This window comes from Rhinolophus sinicus, chromosome 14, assembly GCF_057876585.1.
Source record: "Rhinolophus sinicus isolate RSI-liver-muscle chromosome 14, RSI-T2T, whole genome shotgun sequence".
Lineage (NCBI taxonomy): Eukaryota > Metazoa > Chordata > Mammalia > Chiroptera > Rhinolophidae > Rhinolophus > Rhinolophus sinicus.
The window spans coordinates 6,153,265-6,173,123 of record NC_142514.1 but is presented as its reverse complement, the minus strand read 5'-3'; the positions used below and the strand labels follow the sequence as shown (position 1 = coordinate 6,173,123).

The window sequence follows — 19,859 nt, the reverse complement described above, 5'->3', positions numbered from 1 at the left end:
CAGGGGGCTGAGGACACTGTACCACCCTCTTGGGTTTTCCCATCTGGATATTCCAAAGTCAATGCTGTGCAGAGCAGGGCCCACTCTTGTCTGACCAGGACTGGGGAAGGCGAGAAGCAACGTCTGGCATATGACTCTGGTGTGGAGAGAGGGGAGTCTTCATCACTGACCAAGAATGTCCAAGGTGGGCGCAGGCTACGGGTATTTCCAGCCTCTACCCAGGGTCCACTCACAGAGCAATTCTCAACAACCCACTCCCAAGCGCATTCCCCGCTCCCCTCGAACCCGAAGGTTTGGAGACTGCAAGGTCCGAGTAAGCATCTGTGCTCCTGACCCCTGGCAGGGGCCTCACCCCCCGTCTGACCTTCGGGGGCCAGGGGTTAGATCTTGGGGTACCAGGTCAAACCTGCCCCACAAAGATGGTTAGCACATGGGTGAACAAAGCTTTCTGGCCCACCACTTTCTCATGGTGGAATGTGCAGATGGTAGAAAGGACCCAGGAAAGAGTGAGGGTCAAGCATGGGGTGGCCAGTCCCAGACCCCCACGACATCCTGCCACCATGGGCTCGCAGCCAGGCAGCCACAAAGCCCTCCACCTCCCAAACCAGGACAGTGCCATCACATAGGTTATTTTCACATATGGTCTGAGAAAGGCCACTTGTTTTCACAAAGGGACAGGTGGAAACTGCTGCTGACTCAGCCTGTTTATAACCCACGTTCTCTCCAAAGGTCTCCTGACATCACGACTGATCAAGCCCCTCTTGGGAAACTGTGCCCCAAAGGAGCCCATGCAGAAGCCTCCAGCACCAAGAGAGAAAAGCCCTAAACTGGTCTAATGAGAGAGAGAAACCATTGGCTTTCAATTATGTGAGAGGACCTAGTACCCACAAGGCCGCAGACCCCAGCTCAATAATACGCTGGCTACTAAGCTAGACTTTGGGCAACTGCAGATCAAAAGGAAAGGCAGGTCAACCAGAAACAAACCACATCTATCAAAGGCCATCAATTCATTCATTCATTCATGCATTCATTCACTCACCCCCCCACTCCCCACCCCCACCCATCTATCCATCCATCCACTCGTTCATTCACCCATGAGGTGCTGCCAGGTGACCTGCCAGACTCCAGCTAGAATTCTTCACTTAACCAGAGGCAGGCAAGCATTGCCTCTGAGGATCTGAATACACCGGGGTGTCCACTCAAAGACATTTTAATTCCAATGGCTGGGTAAGCCTCTGGCCAGGCCCAGCCAGGACCCCAGGGACACAGGGAGTCTGGGGACAGTGCCACGTCGGACAGCGCAGAGGACACTTACGGTCGAGTCCGTTCAAGTAGCGCATGCGGATCTCACAGTGGCCCCAGACAGCACTCACGACAGGGTACAGCTTTTTGCCCTTGAGTCCCCGAAAAGCCACTCCCATGTACTGTCCATCCACAATGAAGCTCAGGGTCCCGTCGTCCATGTCCAGGGCCACCAGGAAGGAGTCGGGGACAATGAACGTCTCGTCCGGCTCCAGAAAGGCCGGGTACGTTTTGCTGGGTTGGTTTTTGCCGTCGTGGTAGAGCCGGTTACGCCCCAAGTCCCAGCCCCAGGACTCATGGTTATTCCCCACGAGGGTTGTATACCCGACGGAATGCAGGGGGGCGTCGGCTGTCGCCACCCCCACCACGGCATGTGTGCCCCGCTGCCTCATGGCCCACGTGATCTGCCACACGTGCAGCCCCCGCGTGTATCCGATTTTGCCCCTGATGGCGTCCGTGCTCTGGGCCACCGGATGCCGGTGAAAGATCAGCCTGTCATCCTCCTTCACGAAGACGTTGAGCGAGCGGTCGTTGTTGTTCCACGAGTGCAGCAGCTGGACGTCGTAGGACACAGGGGGCATGTCCAGCAGCAGGTCCAGGCGGGTGGGCTTGCAGTAGTCCAGGCCCTGCAGCTCCTGCTTCAAGGGCCGGTACGTGGGGTCCCTCATGTCTACAGTTTTGATCCCTCCGGTGACCTTCTGACCCATGTTCGCCTTCCGTTTCACCTTGGCACCAACTCCCAAGGCAAACGCATCAATCGCAGGGCCGCTGCTCCAGTTTGCCGCTCAGGCCCAGACGGAACTCTGAAGGAAGGCAGCTAGGCGACCTCTGCAAGTGGTGGAGTGGTCAGCGCTGCCTAATGGATGGAAAGAAAAACAGGAAGCTGGGTGAGCAGGGGTGCAGGGAGAAGGGGAGAAAGTTAGCTAGGAGCACAGGGGGGTGCAGAAACAGGCCGACCCCAGACACGACCCAGCAGCCTGGCTTCTGGGCTCCCATTGCACCTGATACGGGGCAGGCCGGAGACTTGGCACAGAAGGAAACCCGGCTCTGTCCTCGTGGCTATGTTGTCACAAAGGAAACAGACCGCCCACCCGGCACTCCACGTGGAGAGGTGGGCTTGGGGGCCGGCGTTCTGCTTCACTCTGTTGGGTGTACCAAATACCTAATCACGGTTCCTCGGGGCAGAAGGCCAAGTTGGCACAGATCTTGAAATCAGCCCATGCAGTGGGCAGCTTTCTTGGTCAAAGCAAGAGGGGGCTTACTTCCCATGCCGGCTGCTTGGAAAGAAGGGGATGCCCCGGCAGGCAGCAGAAGCTGTCCGAGGTGCCCACTCCAGCTCCCCCTCTCCTCCGTTCCAGATAGGCCACCTCTGGTTCACGCCAGGGAAGGGAACCCAGGGTAGACAGCAAGCTGAACTTGAGGTCTGCAAGTGCGTTTGGTCAGAAGGCCTCAGGGGCTCTTGGCTCTGTGGTCCCTGAGACGGACGGCAGCAAGCTCCCCAGCACGTCCCATGTCCCAAACCTGCCTGGATTGGCATAGCCATCAACATTCTTCTCAAGGCCCCTGGGCTGGGCTCGGGTCAGGGGGGCACAGAGACTCTCACCCCACCCCCCACCCCCAGGTAGTTCTGGACCAACAGTTGGACGACCACCACTTTTTCCTTTAAACAGAAGCCAACGTTCGGCTCCTCGAGTTCCAGCAGCCCATCTAGGGACGAAGTCTGACTCCAAGACACCTCATTCCTACTCTGGCTTCACCATCTCTTGGCTCCTATAAGGGAGGATGAGGCCATGGGGTGGAGAGGTCTCATTGCATCTGTACCATGACCTCCATCGGCAGTGCCAAGAGGGTTATATCCAAGGAGGATGGGGCTGAAATATGGGGCTGACGGGATTTTCACCACCCCTGCCATTCCTGTCCTCGGGGCCCACCGTGGACAAGGGAAAAGAACAGGCCGTTTTGGTTTCCTGAGCCTCACTCCTCAGCCCACAGAAGGGATTCCTGGCTGCCCGGTGTGGGCGCCGGCCGGGGTCCTAGGACCAACCAGACAAGGGGGAAGGCAGGCTACTGGCTAAATGAACATAACTAAATGAGTCTGCAGGGGGTCTGGAGGAGAGGCCATTGGCGTCTGGCTGCTGGGAAATGCATCACCGGGTCACTTGTTCTAAGGAGACAAAGAGAATACAAAGGCGCCTGGGGTGGGGGCTGCAGGGTCCCCTCTGCAATTGGCATATTGCTTTCCCACATGGAAGTGAAGACAGAGCACCTGCTGGGAGATGAGGGCAGTGCCCGGCTGCAGGGAAATCTGGGAACCTGGGACCACTGTCCTGCCTGGGGGGAGCCCCGGGCCCAGAAGGGCCAGGACGGGGGTGGAATGTGCAGCGGGGCTGTGTCCCTCGGGTTTTCTAGCTGGCCTGCAGCAGTCTCCTTCTCCTAGGAAGACACCCCATGAGACGCTATCTTTAGGCCTCCTGGAGGCTGGCTCTGGGCAGAACGAATGTTCTCATGGGGGAACACTTGGCCTCAGATTCCCTTATCTCAGTGGGCAGGTCATGCTTCTCGCCCTCCCCTTTCTGGTGTGGAATGGAGGCTCCCTCACTCTCTGAGGCAGTCCTTTCTTCAAAGACAGGCTAGGACCCCTTGTGTCAAATGTTCGCAAAGCCGGTACAGAGCTGAAGTGTCCCTCTGCAAGAAGGGACTGCTCTGGGTCAGGAAAGTAAGTTCTGGGGATATCGTGACCCCCACATCCTGGATTGCCCAGGACAACCCCAAATTCAAGCTTTCAGTCCCATCGACTCCCGAAAGCCACGAACGCATCCAGGACTCCCCCATGGCCATGCTGAGGGGGCACCCCATGACTTTGGTGGCTGCTTGCCAGGCCACGCGAGGGCAGGGAGAGCCTGATTGTCGGTGTGAAGACGTGGACCTGGTAATGGCAGAGACTGGCCTGCCTGGCTGCAGCCGTCCCTGACCCCCCTCTTTCCTGCCTCCCCAACCTCCATTTGAGCATATTTCTGAGCTGGGGGAAGGCTGGTCCGAGGCAGTTCTCAGAGTCAGAAGCATTCATACCCATCTCTGTCTGGACACCTCCTTCTGGCTGGTGCCCAGCGACCTCTCTGTATAAGACCCAGTGGGGACACAGGTCAGCTCTCTGGGAGGATGAGGAGTAAATTAACTTCCTAAGAGAGTTCATTTTACTGCTTCTAGGAACAAAGCTGCCACTGCCCTTTTGTTGGCTCTACTGTCAGAGCAAGAAGGACTCTCTCCCAGAATCTCAAGGCATGGAAGACCCCACGCACCCCGACCAGACCCATGGGAACAGGTGAGAAAAGTGAGGAGGAGGCGGGGCCGGGGTGGAGAGCTGGGGAGGAGGACGGTGGGACAGGAAGGCGGTGGGGAGAAGTCCTCCCAACACAGTAACTGAAAATACTTGGAGAGAAATGGGTACATGAGGAAGGACCGTAACAGGGAGGATGGGGCGGGGGGAGGAGTGGGCAAGTCCAAGGTGGACCAAGGGGAAGGGGCGACGGGGTGGGGGTGAGAAAGGGAGGGAGGGAGGGCGCTCTCAGGCCAGCAAACCTGGGCCTGGACACATACACCTCCTACTTGAGCTTGACCGGGCATCAGCAGGCTTTTTCCATAAAGGGCCAGACAGTAAATGTTGTGGACTGTGGACTGGCCAGTCTCCGTGCACCTACTCAGCTCTGCCTTGAAGCTCAAAAGCAGCCACATGCAGTGCATAAATAAATGAGCAGGGTTGAGTTCCAATAAAACTTTACTGACAAGAACAGGCAGGGCTATAGTCGACCAACCCCTGAGTTAGACTAAGGGCCCTCCCTGCACATCATCTCTGCTGAAGAGGGAATGCTGTGATGGCTGCAGTAGGAAAGCAGATGACAGAGGTGGGAAGGGATCTCTCATGGCCGCAAGGTCAGTCCAGCCTCGGAACGGGTGATCACAAAAGAGCGTAACCGCACGGGGTGGGCCATCTGTTTGTCCAGACCAGCTCCACAAGCTCTTCCCATTCTGAGACTCCACTGCCTCCGAGTCCGGTTGCCAAGCAAGTCCACGTAAATGGCCCTTGTGCTAAGCTCCTACCCTACTGGGCCCCATGTTGGGACCTACCTGAGAGGGAGGGCCCCTTCGGGCACCTGGACCACATGACCTTGAGTGGAGAGAGGGCAGGTAAAGGTGTCTGCAGCATCACAGGGTGACTTCACAAGGGCACCCCAGGGCCTAGCCAGGGGACATGGGCTACCCACTCTGCTATTTCGGGGCCACCCTGCCATCTAAATCACCTCCTAGGTGGTCAGTTGCCATGGCAACCGTAGGGCCTCTCCTGACTCACCTGTCACCTTCTGGTCTCCACCCTGTGCCAAGGCCGTGGTTAAGGCCAACACTTCCTTCTCGTCACCTTCCTGCTGTCCACGCCTAGCCACCTCCCTGCTGTGCAGGGTCACCAAAACCATCCAGCTGCCCCCCTCCTGCCCTCTAGTTTTGAATGTGATCAGCCCTTCTATGTAGTACCCAGGAGTCCCACTAGCCCCTTCTTGGGGACTGCTGCCTGGCAGGGCACTTCCTCTGGGCTCATCTCCAGCCTACTCTCGTCCGCCAGCCCTGCTCCTGGGGCTTCCAATCCTGGGGGGGAAACCCATGCACCAAAATGCTGGCCCTCCCTAGGACCAGCCCTTAGCTTTCCAAGCTTCTGCTTGTTCCTCTATAAGATGGGCGTCCCACATTTACCTACGACTCAACTCAGACAGTGTTCCTGAGAGGACCTGGTACAACTGGCATTTTCACTTTTGTTTTTGCTTTTATTTTCTAGACCGTGCTCCATATACTGAACAAAGATCATTGTTAGCTGTCTTCCTGGTCACTGCACCTGGTCCTGCAGATGGACGCTGTCTTTGGGCCAAAATCCACGTGCTTGGACTGTCGAGCCAGAACAGATCAAGTTTAAGGTCCCTTCTAAGCCAGGGGTTGGAAACTTGTCCTGTAAGGGGTCAGACAGTAACTATTCTAGGCTTTCCAGACAATATGTAAACAAATAGACGTGGCTATGTTCCAATAAAACTTTATTTACAAAAACAGTGGGCCAGATTTGCTCTAGAAACCATAGTTTGCTGACCCCTGTTCTAAAACTATGCAAAACTGCTGACACTATCGCCAAAACACCTTGACATGGAGCTAGGAGGCAGGTGTCTGGAGGGGGTCGCGTTACCCACGGGAGATGAGTGACAGAGATACTGGTTTGGTCTATGCTACTCCTATTAACACTGGGCCAAGGAGGGCGTTCCCAGTGGGCACCACACTTCAGGTACGAAATGACAGAAGCAGTACAGGCCCTGGCTCTGGGACCAGCCTCCTTTCCTGCTGTTCTGAGAGGCAAATGCAGATGCCCAGGCCTCGCAGGGCCCAGAGCTACCACAAGAGAGTCAGGGCAAGGGACGGCTCAGCAAGTTCTTGGTGAGTCTCCACCAAGTCAGAGGACCCAGCCCTTGCCCCCATGAGAAGAAGCAAAGCCACAGAGGGTGTGAAGGGTGTGTCCTAGTATTGCCCTGCAGGGCTGGAACAGAGCTAGTGACAGCTGGTGACAGAGCTGGGCCTGCTGCTGCCACCACTACCCACCAGCCACACGCAGCGAGGCACACACACACATGTGCACACACGTGCACACACCCTCCGGCACCGGCAGCTGCAGCATCCAGGCTCATGCGCGGGACAGAGCGTACAAGTCCAGACAGTGCCCTGGCCGATGGCTGCCTTCATTCCCTCAGCGGAGTTCTCATTCCCAAAAAGCACATTTGCACTTTAGCACGGTGTCCCCAAGACTGTATCTGCCCGTCCCTCCTCATGGCTGTCTCAGGTCAACCCTCAAGACAGACAAACACCTGCTCTGTACCCCTCCTGCGCCACCCACCTCTGATCACCCAAATAACATATGGTTCCCACTGTCCTCAGTCTTTGGGGCTGCAGGGCAGGTTGTCCAGCACCTCGTCCTTGCCCAAGACCAATGTCACGCCTGGAGAAGGGGTGAGAGGGAGAAGGCCAGCGGGAGCCAGGCCCAGGGCTCCCGGGATGGGGGCGGGGGATTCACATCCTTGGAGGGTGCGGTGCTACCCTCGTCAACATGCGCAAATGCACCAGGACGAGAATTTCAACCAGGAGTAAGAACCCATGTGTACCTATGAATATGTACGTGCACCCCCCCCCCACACACACACATGTGCTTAATATGTTCAAAGGAGCCCTGACTGCAGGACTATTCTTCTGACGGGAGACGGCCGTTGTTCTGGGGCGGGCGCTCCTAGCACCATTTTTCTACAGGTAAAATCAGATTAAAAAGAGTCAAAGGAAAAAAATGGCTGTCAAAGGGAAGGTTGGGAGGCGGACATGAGAAGGGACATTCTGTCCACAACCGCTGAGCGTGTGCGTCACAACAGAACTGCGTCTTAGTTGGGGTCTAGGTTCTAGAACCTGTGTCAGAGCCAGTGTGTGCGGTGAAAGCCACCCCGAAACCGCCACGTGGACAGCCTCCTCCCCTCGAATGGCAGGCAAACCGCCACCACCACGTGACCGTACGACTGCTCCCTGACCCAGGTCGATGAGCAGTTGTGGTGGGGACACTGAGACTGAGGGTGCTTCTAAAGCCTCACCCTTCACGCTCCACTTCCTTCTGTTCCTCTGCTCACAGCTCGGCCAGGTCCCCACTCCTGCTCACACCCTGTCCCCGCCTGGCAAAGCACTGGCCCCAGCACGCCATGGGGACAAAGAGAAGAGGACCTGACCCCAATATCAAAGCCAAACACATGGTCGCATACCCCGTCTCACGCACCACAGGGCTGGGTTGGGCGGTGGAGAGAACCACACAGTGGACAGGAGGCAGGAATCACAGCCACACGCAGGGGCACCTATGCCGCTCACTGGCCCTGTACACTGACTCATCTTACCTTGAAGACGGACACAGAAGGACATGAGTGTGTGCACGGGTGTGTACACACACACACACACACACACACACACCAGAAGCTTGGCAAGTCTTTGAGATTTTGCATTTACTTACAATAGAGTAGATGAGATCAAAAGCCCTGGGACAGATGGGAACGGACGTCTACTATCAGGACAGATTCCACTAAGCCCTATGGTTGGACCCCTTTCATCCTACTGAGAAGCCCCATCACACTAATGCCACACACACATCACCTCGCAGTACATGGTTCACTGCAAAAGGGGATGCCTCTCGGACCCTCTACTGGGCAAAAGCCTCCCACCCAGCGTCCCCGCCCCCACCAGAACCGCCTATCTGTGTGGGATTCCAGGTGGGCCCTGGGGCTCTAAGTGGACGAGTGTCCCAAAGCCTCCTCCTCCTCCCACTGCTGACGCAGATAGCCAGCGAAGGTGGTCTCAGCCCGGGGCCTGGGGATCAATGCTTCCATCACAAAGGTCTGCTTCAAGAGGGTTTGCTGGGGTCACAGCTCTTCGTAGGAGGGAAGAGCAGAACCTCACAAACCAACTTCCCTGTAGTTTCTCAGTTTCCTCCAGTGGGCTCCTCTGCACCCTCAGGTAAAGAGGCAGCCAGGGACGGAATGGGGGGCTGCACAGGGAAGGGAGCCCAGAACTGGATGTTGATCCCTAGACGGTGGGCGGTGTCAGAGCATCCCCGAGCTCACTGCGTGAGGGTCCGAGACCTGCACCAGGCCTTTAATGATCTCAGGTGGCGATTCTCTCTGAATGGGGAGGGCATGGGCACACCCCTAGCCGTGTCTTCGGGGCACATGTGGGTGGAGAATGCCTGCTGGATACACCCACTCTTTTCACCGACACAAGGCACGGAGCAAAGTGCTGGCACAGCACAATCAGGGAGAGGGGACAAGCGATGTGGGACACATAGGGTTAAAAAGGGCTGAGAGAAATGAGAGGATTGGGGAGAAGGCCACTCATGTACAGGTGTGGATGTGTGTCCGAGACCCACAAACAGACCCCCAAATTGGGACATGCTTCTCAGTGTGCAGGTGCCATCCAGGTGTAACACACCAGCGACTGCCCACTGGCCATTCTTCCGGGGTCTAGGAAACCCTATAGCCTTGCACAGGGACACGTGGACAAAGACACTCCCTGAACCATAAACTCCAGCCAGAGGAGGCAGCCACTCAGATGTACTGACTTAACATAAAGGGTAACATGATGCTGTTACATTTTAAAAAGCAAATTGGAGAACAATACACACAGTATGATTCCACTTCTGTAAGAATGGAATTTACAAAGATTCTATCTGTGCACATTTATCTGTTTGCAGGCATGAGGGAGAGGTCTAAGAAGAATAAACCACCAAACCTTTCACAATGGTTAATCCTGGAAGGCGGGGTGGGAAGAACGGCTGTTCACTTTCAACACATTTTGAATTGAAACTTTTTAAAAAAATGCATGTATTACTTTTGTAATGAAAATTATTTTTAAGTACACGAAAAAGAATAAAAGGCTGAAAAATATTGGTGTAACATACTACACTCACAAGAATAAGTTGTCCCCAAAGCAATTCCTCAAGGCTCTCCACACATGTCACTTCTTTTAAGCAGGCACAGGATATGTGTTTAATTTACCCGCCAAGATACACATCGAGAATCCAGAGTCGACAGGGGGCCATGTAAAGGACAATATTTCCAGCTGGAGTTCTGGGGCCATCCCAAAGAGGGACATTATTTTTATAGTAATTTATCCTAAGACTTCCGATTACACTGTTTCTAAATCACAAATTTTAATTTGCCCGGTAGGATTGGGGGAGCTGTCTCCACTGGCCCCAAACAAGAAATGAACAAGTGTTCTGTGGGGAAACCCGAAACCCAGCCACAGCTGTACGGCAGTCTGCAAGGGCCTGCAAGGAAGGAGGACCTGGGATGACGGCAGTGACCCGAGAGGGGCAAGAATGTTAACCCTGGGCTCAGATGGGACAGCAGGCTCAGCACCTGCGTGGCAGTCCATGCTGTCCCGCGGATTAAAGCCACAGCTCTGCAGTTCCGCCTTCCAAAAAAGCACTTCTCAATCAATTCCCCTTGGAGCCCCATCCATACTAAAAATTACCCTTTTGTTTTGTTGTTTAAGAGAAAGTTCATTGAAGGAGCAGTGTGCTGGGTTGGAGACACATCCAAGGTGATGGGTGACAAATGGATGGAATAGAGGTGGGGGTAGGGGACACACAGATGAGGCCACCAGAGAGCAGCAGACACACACTCACCTCCTTTCAGCTCGGTCCCCCTCAGTGCGTCCTACTGACCCCAGAACAGTAAACCATTGTTTTGACCCAAGACGGGAAAGAATGAAATTCAGGATGTGGAACCAGGTGACCTATTTATAAAGCCTCCTTTCACCTGAAGATCAAATAAGCTCCCTCCCTCCCCCTCCCCGCCTCACACATCACATATCGGTGGTTGCAGCCCAGGATTTTGCAAGAGAAGCATGCCCCCAGCAATCTGGTATTACAGCAAAACGTGACCTCTGCAGCTGGCTGAGCGGCTGCCCGGCTCTGCCTGCTAATTAGGGTTTCGTGCTCCTGTGAGCCAGGACTCCACAACATGCTTGGGTGTGGGAGTGCTCAGGGTGTACTCCATGCAAGCCCGGCCATGGAGCTCCTGGCAAAGGAGCCACCAACAGCAGGGCGAGGGCCACGTGGTCACAATCCCCCACCCCATTCCACCTGCTCACTTGAGGAGAGATGCCTGGGAAAGAAAGCCCAGGAAAGCTGCATTCTTGCTCAAGCAGGGATATGAAAGTCTCTGCCCCTAGACTCTACAAAAAGTATTGGACCCTTCTGGAAAGTTCTGACAAGTGATTTTGGAGAGAAAATCCCACACGGTCCAGAGCTCTAGCCTCTGACCTCAAAAGACCAAAAATGCACCTGCCATAAACACCTACGGAAGGACCCAGATTACTCATGGCACTTTCAGAAAGGGCTCGAATCAGTTGAGCCCTGACCCTGGGAAATCAGCATTACATTCATACAGAGACTGAAAATTAAAATAAAGAGTCACGGCTGCAGCCTCGTCAAGGTTGTGACAACGACGACGTGTGCTCGGTTCAGAAAAGCCCTGTTCTTGGAGGAACCTCAGTGACACACAATGACACACAGTGACCTTCCCGAAAGCGTACCAAGACAGTGGCAGATTGGGGACCCCCAGCATCGCCCAGCCTGGGGTTGGGCGTCCATCAAGCTGGGACCTGCTGATCCGTGTAGGAGCTGGGACGATCCACAGAGGGGGCGGGGAGGGGGCAGGGTAGAGAGCAGAGCCACGGCCACCTCCATGGGGGAGAGCCCATGGGAGCCACGGGGAAAGGCTCGGGGACTCTGGTCCTTCCTGGCCCCTACCTAGCTGGGGGCAGAAGCCTGCAGCCGCACCCCCCCCTGCCCCCGGGTGGACTGGGTGGCCCTAGTGAGCTCACTCTGGCCCTGGGGAAAGTATGGCTCACCTTCCCTGAGGTGGGCACCCAGAGGAGCCTCCACAGGGTAACAAGGATTCTGTCAGGGGGCCCAGCACTCACTCCAGAGCCCACCGGCCTGAGAGGAGGCCTGCCCGCCGCTCACCTCCACCGGGGCGGCCCCCAGGAACAGAAGTCTGACCCAGCCCAGGCTTTGGGGCCGGGAGGTCTGAGTGGGAGCAGGTGACACTCTGGCTTCTTCCAGGGGGATGTGCCAACTGGGAAAGGTCAGCTCTGACAGTGGTCCCTTGGGTCACCCTATGTCCCTCCAGGGAGAAGGAGCAGGAGGAAGATGAGGGAGAGACCTAGGCCTTGGGAGGACCCGGCTCACAGAGACGCGCGAGTTAGAGGGCGGGTCTGCTCGTCCCCACTGCACACCCAGGCGATGCTCTCAAACCCCTGGGAGTATCAGAGGAGGGCAAGGGCGGCGTTCATGATTTTAGCATGGAGCTGTGTAGCTAAAGAGCTCAACACAGCATCAAACACACACACTAGGTGCTTAACACACTAGAAGACACCTAAAAAATCTGAGTGCAGGCGAGCACTCAGCCAGGGAATGCCCAGGCAGGCGCTGGGTTAAGGCCTCACAGGGTGGCCCACGGAGCCCGGCCCGTCTTGGAGGGGCGTCTTGGGAGTGGTGAGACCTGCAGGCATCCTTCCACCAGGCGGGGAGGCGGGTGGGGAGACAGGAAGCCCCACGTGAGACCACAGATCCCGCCAAGCTGCCTATGGACGCACAACCTCAAAACCCCAAATTAAACAACCCCTTAGGTCCAAGCAGGGGCAGAAGTCCCATAAGCTTTTTACAGGGGGAACAGGCTAGTGGATGCTCTCCTGTAATTACGTTCACAGGAGTGGTTCTCAAAGTGGGGTCCCCAGACCAGCAGATCAGCGTCATCTGTTAGGGCCGCACCCTGACCTACTGAATCAGAAACTCTGGGGTGGGGCCCAGCGGTCTGCATTCTAATAAGCCCTTCAGGGAATTAGGACACGGCTGGTTTAAAGGAACCGCAGATCAGCATTTGGCATCACAAATCCACATTAAGTGAGAGCTGCCAGGCTTGGATTGATAACCACCATGTTTAAAACTTCGTGTTCTATCTTGATTGTAAATATTTCAAATGTTATACATGTTCATAAAAATCTCAATGCAGAAATGTATGAAGCATAAATGAAAACGCCCTCTGCTTCCAATCTGGTGCGTATACAAGTACAGATACGGGAAAGTCACTTAGGGGAAAGGATCCACGACACCAACTACTCCTCAGTTTGCTTTTCCCAAGTCACAATGCATGAGCGCCGACGTCAGTTTTACGTGTTTGTAGCTGCACAATATTCCATTATCATAATTTTTGTAACTTTCTCTTACAGACGGACATCTGGGTTGTTTGAATGAAACACGGTCATGTGTGGGGAGTTAAGAATTTCTCCGTAACAGGATGACCCTAGAGCAGTTTCTTTTCATTTAGTTCACGGCCACCTCTCAAACTCTCGGACCTCAGCACCCCACCCCCACCCCACTGTCCTTTTTCAGTAGAAGAAAATCGAACATTGAAGTACCCACCAACAGACTTTCTGATTTTCCAATTGACCGTGGTGGGCCAACAGCGCTCGGGAGCTCCTTCGTAGCTAGTTGGACTGGAGGTTTCTCAAATGGGCCTGGAATGGACTGCAGGCAATGAACTTGGAAAGGACTCTAAAAGGAACTGGGCAGTGTGTCTCCCAGTGCAACCCCATCACCACTCGCTGTGTGGGGTTTCACGGAACTCAACAGGATGCCAAGGGAGAGGTAAATCTCGGGGCCTCACAGGCCAGTTGGTGCAAAAAGGACTTACACATACTTTTGAAGCCACAATAGCCAGCAGGAACTTCCTCCTGTGTGCTGCTGGCCTTCGTCCTCCGATCCTGTCAACCTGGAAAGTCCTGAACACCTGGGCTGACAACTCCACAAGGGAGGGCCTCAGCAAGTCTAAAGGCAGCGAATAAATTAATGCCAAACTTCCAGGCAAGCAGAAGGGTCTGGATGCCAGGTTCCCATGGCACCAGCTGCTCATGTGAGGAACAAGGCAGGGAGGCAGGAAGTGGCCTCCCCAGCCAGCATATCTGTGGAGTACTCCAGCCATCAAAGGTGCTAGCTGGAAGGATCGCAGCACCTGGGGCAAGGAAAAAGGTTTGCTCTGTGTAACGAAGGACACAACTATATCTGCCCTGAGAGTAAAATCCAGAAAAAAATTATACAGGCTCATGCAGGAAAAGCAGTGAAAAGGAACCCAGAGAAATGTCTGTGTTCAGAGTGATGAGCAAATGAGTTTCCCTTTCTTTCAAATGTCCTTACCATTGTTTCATTATTGTTGCAAAAAACATAAATGGATGAACCTGAATGTCCATCAGTGGATGAACGGACAAGTGAATTGTGGAATACACATACAATGGAATATTACTCAGCTGTAAAAAGGAACAAAGGACTGACCCATGCTACAATGTGGGTGATCCTCAAATACTTTATGCTGAGTGAAAGAAGCCCGATACAAAAGGTCACATACTGCAGGATCCCATTTACACGAAATAACCAGAATAGGGAAATCCACAGACAGGAAGTACATTGGTGATTGCCAGGGAAGGGAGAAATGGCAAGTGACTGCTAATGGGGTTCTCCCTCTTTTAGGGGGGATAAAAATGTTTTGGAACTACGAGTAGACAGAGATGGTTGTACATAGTGAATGTACTAAAAGCCACTGAACCCGTACTCTTTAAAAAGGTTAATGTTATATTATGTGAATTTCACCTCAACAAATAAAAAATCCTAAATGGATGAAAAATGTCCACCTCTCTAAAACCCACCTGGCAGGTGGTGGGTGTGGGAAGGGGCTGCAGGGCAGAGAGAAGCACAGAGCTTGCTTGCTGAGACCTGGCGGGCAGCGCCAGGCCTGTTAGCCAGGGTCACACACAGGGACACGGCTAACGATTTTCATGTGTGGGGAATAGACTTTCCAGAGCTGAGTCGCTGCAACCCAGTTCTCTGCTCCCCACCCCCATCCCCCTTTTCTTTCCTCCAGAAGAAACAGTGCAGAGCTGTGGTTTGGCAACCCCGCTGCCTTGAGACGGCACCTGTAGATCACGTTTCTCGGGAGAAATCAGGAATGCATGTCTGCATCTCCACGCCCGCACCCAAAATGGGGTGTGGGAGGGGATGACCAACACGCACGAGCGCCACTGGTCTGAGGTGAGGACATGGAAGAACCGATGTCATGGCAGGTCACTTGCCTGCACGCTCCCCACTCTGGGAACAAGGCAGGATGAGGAGAGAGAGAGACGTGCTAGAATTTCCAGGTCCTGCAGTTTCCCAGAGCAGGTAAACAGCCCAAGGCCCTACTTGGTGATATCAGGAAACCACCGCAGCCTTCAGATACTGCTCGCTCCCTCTGTCCACAGTGGTGGAGCCTGCCTGCCAGCTACGATGCCACAGCACGGGGCTTTGGCCGGGCTCACGCACAGTGTGACTGCACCTGCTGTTACACAGAAACCTGTTCACATGGGCTGTTTCTGCGTTCTCACCAAGACTGTCACGCACAGACCTGGAGAGACCCACGTTTCTCATGCCAGGGGCCACCAACTCCCACAGGCTCTTTCTGGCCAGGCTCACTCGTGTAAAATACGGAAAGCTGGCCAAGAAGGGCCATGCTCAAGGCCTATGTGTGTATAGCAGGTGCTTAATAAATCTGAATCGCTTACTCACCCGTCCCACAAGGGCCTGCTAGGCCCTCATGGGCTAGCATGGGCTCCCAAGACCCCTTCTTTGTTCCTTAGTCCCTGAGGACCTCAACAAAGTGGGTGACTCAAATCTGTGGGCTACACAGGGTCGGTGTTTAGGAAAGTAGGACGGTGTCCCACCCACACTGCCAGAAAGCATCTCCCCTCATTGGAAACCGGTTAGAACTCACAAAATCGACAGCGTAGTCAGTCGCCTGCAGACGTGATCCAACCTGAGAGATGGTCTGTAAAAATTCACCTGATGAGCATCAGGTGCCTTAGGGCTGTAATTCATTCCATAAATATTTATTAGGCTCCTGCTATATGCAGGTAGAACTTGTTATCCTCATGGAGCTTACAGTCTACTAGGGGAAACAGATTAACAATCATTTGAACAATTAACACACATTTCAAGGGCAGAGATTTTTATCTGTTATATTCACTGTGGTAGCCCCAATGCCTAGAACAGAGCCTGGAACATAGTAGGTGCTCAATAAACAACCATTGAATGAATGAGTAGAAAGTGTCAAAGAACAATGAAGCCGACTAGTGAGGACAAAACAACTGATGGGAGAGGGTGGTAAGGCAAGGCTTCTCTGATACAGTGATATATGAATGGAGACCTGGATGCAGGGAGGGAGAAAAGCATGTGACTATTTAAGGGGAAGAGCATTCTGGGCAGAGCGTACAGGACGTGCAAATGCCCGGAGGTGGGAGCACAAGTGGCATGTTGGGACACCAAAGGCCAAGTGGCTGGAGCAGAGGAGAGAGAGGCTGTGGAAGGAGACAGACAGGATGAGAGCATGCAGAGGGCAGCCACACCAGGCCCTGTGGCCACGGAAGGACTCTGGATTTCGTCTTCAGTGTGATGAGAAAGTAGCAGAGAGGCCTTTGAGCAGGCAGAGGCCACAGTCTGCCTTCCATTCCAACAGAATCCCTCTAGGCTGCTGTATTGAGAAGAGGTGTTGGCAGCCAGAGTGGAAGCAGGGCGACCAGCTAGGGAGCCAGTGCAAGGATGCATCTTGGGCTGGGGGTGGCAGGAGCGGTAGGATCCAGAGTGTAACCAAACCAGCTGTAACCCATTCGACGATAACGTCATGCCTGTCTAAGGAATGGGCTGCTTAAGAAAGGTGACAGTGAGTGAGGACACAGACAGAATCCGGGAAGATGGCTGCCTAATCCATAGGCCCAAGGACTCCAGGCCAATCCCACTGGTGACATGTTGGGCTATAAAACTTGAGGTGCAAGTCATGGGGGCCACTCGTCAGTTTCCCTGAGCTCTGGTTCTGGGCCTCCCATTTGCTGCTTTCAGAGGCGAACACAAATCTTTAGCATGCTTGACTATCCTACTCCTTACTGTGTGTGACCCAGTTACCTCAGGTTTATACATCAGTCTCTTGTGAGTTTGGTAGACATCGCTAAACTACATCAATATCGGATACACTGGGGGGAAAACCCAGTCCCTGCAAAATGTGGGCAGACTATAATGAGCCCGAGGGCCCAGCCCACCCTTTCAGATCCTCATCCAAGTAGCCCAGCTGCCTCTATCTAAGACTTCTTGGAGCTGAAACAGGGTCGATCAAGGGTGACCCATTTACTAAGTGTCTACACAGATGGAGAAGACACATGAAGTCTGGAATTGGGCTGCCTGGGCCTCAACTTCAGCTCCACAAGCTGGGCGACCTTGGGCAAGTTCTCTAACCTCTCGGCGCCACAGGTTCCTCACCCACTGAAATGGGGGTGATGGCAATTTAACCTCATCGGTTGGCTTTAAGAGTTAAATGAGGAGCCATGGAAAATGTAGCAGTTACTAAGGAGCCAACACTGGCAATGGATGTATCCTTCAGTGGTCTGAGGAGAAGGGAGGAAGGAAGGGAAGGAGGGTTCCTCAAGAAGGGGGTGCTGGGTAGCTCCCCAGTGGAGGAACACAGCCATGGAAATCCTGAAACCCACTCCCCAGCCCAAACTCAGCACACTCCACAAACACGGTTGTCCGTGACTCTCCCCGGCTCTTTATTGGTGACAGAGGGGCCTCCACGGGAAGCCCTCAGGTGCCGTTGACACCCAAGGTTAGCAGTGGTTTTGCCTGCCTCTGAGAAAGTCTCTTTGGTGCCTCCCCCATGTCCTCCACTGTGCCTGCTCCAGGAAGGGGGTGACAGCTGTGGTGGTGGGTCTGTGGGGTCCTAGGTGGGGAGGGGTGGCGCTGCCACACCTCTGTGCTCTCCGAGACCAGGTGGCTGGGGCATACACGTCCAGAGAAGTTTCTCGGGAAAGTAACTTGGATCTGGGGTGCCTGTCCCACTTATCATATATGAGAACACAACATGAAGAAAGGGGAAGTGGAAAAAAGGGAAATTGGCCCAATATCCATTTAACGGGCTAGTCCAGGATGGCAATCAGGACCAAGGGAGGAAGAAGAAGAACGAAGGCGCTTGCTGTCCAGCAAGCTTGTCAGCCCGAATTGGGAACCATAAGCCGGCCCAGAACCAACCATTCGAGCCACACCAGGGCCCCCCACCCCCACCCTCAGTACACGAGGGAGCTACAAATGCACACTTCCCGTGCTCGCCTCGGGAGGGCTGCCCTGCTACATCACCCAGACCATGTTCACAACGGTATTTCCTCTGCAAGCGTGACTTTCCATAAAATGAAACCATGTTACCGTCACAGGCAAAATGGGGAGCAGAGGACATGTCCCACACTCCTCAATGTCAAAGGAGGCCTGCCTTGTCACAGCCGCTGGCGGCTCAGACCACAGACCCAGGTGTGGGGACCCCTCGCAGCCCCCACGTGCTGCAGCCAGCCCCAGGCAGTGCGTTTCCATCACTGGAGCAAGACCACAGGTCCTGTCCCACCCGCCAAGCACACTGAGTATTTCTAACTGCGGTCCCAAGTTTCCGTTCCCATATCAAAAGCGCCTCTTTTCTGCTGAGGCAGCAAGACCTGCCAACAAAACAAGCCGCTGGGACCCACGTTTTCGTAACACAACGCCTTCCCTTGAAACGCAGTACAATGAATCACTGCGGTTTAATAGTATCAGCAGCTGGGCTGATGGAAGGAATCCGTGTGAAAGTCCGACAGCGGAGCTCGGGCGGTCCCCACACGCCATGTCCCAGCCCCCTACCCAGATATCCCACCTCTTTTGATTGACAGCACCCCCTCTGCAGGCCCCCAAATGGAAAACCAGACACGGCTAAGGTCCTGCATGTGAAGAAGTCCAACTCCTTCCTTGAGAAGCTGTCAATCACCCTGCGCTGCCCGCATCTGGTTATGCCCAGGGCGGCCCCCAGACCGAGCCTGGGCATCGCCTGGGAGCTTGTTGGAAATGCAGAGTCTCAGACCCCTCCCCGGCTGATTGCCTCCAAAAGGCACTGTAGCCAGATGCCTAGGTGACCTGTGTGCCCAGTGGGGGCTGTGATGTGAGTCCTCCCCAAGGTGAAGGGCTGGAGGAAACACGCATTAGAAAGAAAGAAACAGAGGAGTGTCCATCCCTCTCCAGGAAGCCAGTCCTTAAACATAACTGACTTCTAACAGACCAAACCTAGAAGCCGACCAGTTAAACAGAAGTAATGGGCAGAGCCTGTCAGGGCCCCGTCCTTCTGCCCAACCCACAAGAGTGGGGACGCAGAGAACGGGCTATGGACTCCCTGGCCCAGACCCTCTAGAAGGCTGGGGTCGCTCGGGGTCTGGGAAGACCAAAGTTACGGCAATGCCACATCCAGGGCCCTCCTCTGCTAACAGTTCGGTAGGGGGTCCCCTCTGCCCCCCTCCAACCTCCTTACAAGCCCTCCTCAGCTCTCTGTGATCCTCCAAATATCCCCGGTTTGCCACCGAGCCAAGCCAGCCTTACCATTCCCAGGAGCCTCATGCTTTTTCACGGCCACACCTGTCGTAATGCTGTTCCTTTCACTTCAAACAACCCCACAGACCAGAATCCCCGTGCACCCAAGATCTGTCCTGGGCCTCTCAGCCACACCGCCTTCCCCAGCCACGACCAAGGCCGTTTCACAGCATGTCTCTTTCTCCCTCCCAAACCTCCCTCCAAATTACTTCAGGACCCTGGGTCCTGCCAGAGTATAGAACACGGCCACTCACGGCCCCAAGTAGCATCTGGCTGAGGTCCACAGCCCTGCCCGAGATCATGGTCTCCCAGAAACCTACCAGTGTATCCAGAGTCCTGGAATGTTTCGGGCCAGTGCCTGGGGAAAGTGCAGGGGAGAAGCCATGGTCCACAGATGAGGGGGGAACTGAAAGGAGTGAAGGCAGCAGCCGGCACCCCAGGAGCAGGGTGCCCTCCTTGTCTGTGGCTGGGCCCTGCCGGGTCCCCCAGGCCTCCC

General features: G+C 54.6%; 1 protein-coding gene across 2 annotated transcripts in view; it reads right to left on the bottom strand.

Annotated features, from left to right (window-relative positions):
• The window catches only part of SPSB1 (splA/ryanodine receptor domain and SOCS box containing 1), a 65,197-nt gene that overhangs the window by 8,028 nt on the left and 37,310 nt on the right, over window positions 1-19,859 (bottom strand). Inside the window, exons 1-2 of one of the 2 annotated variants that reach the window (XM_088790101.1) lie at window positions 19,684-19,820; window positions 1,316-2,158 (exon numbers count right to left, since the gene is read on the bottom strand). In XM_088790101.1, the coding sequence (XP_088646227.1) occupies window positions 1,316-2,009 (694 nt within the window). In that variant the 5' untranslated portion in view covers window positions 2,010-2,158; window positions 19,684-19,820. Of the gene's footprint in view, window positions 1-1,315; window positions 2,159-19,683; window positions 19,821-19,859 lie in introns of those variants that run through there. The other variant, XM_074334093.2, reaches the window with a different exon arrangement.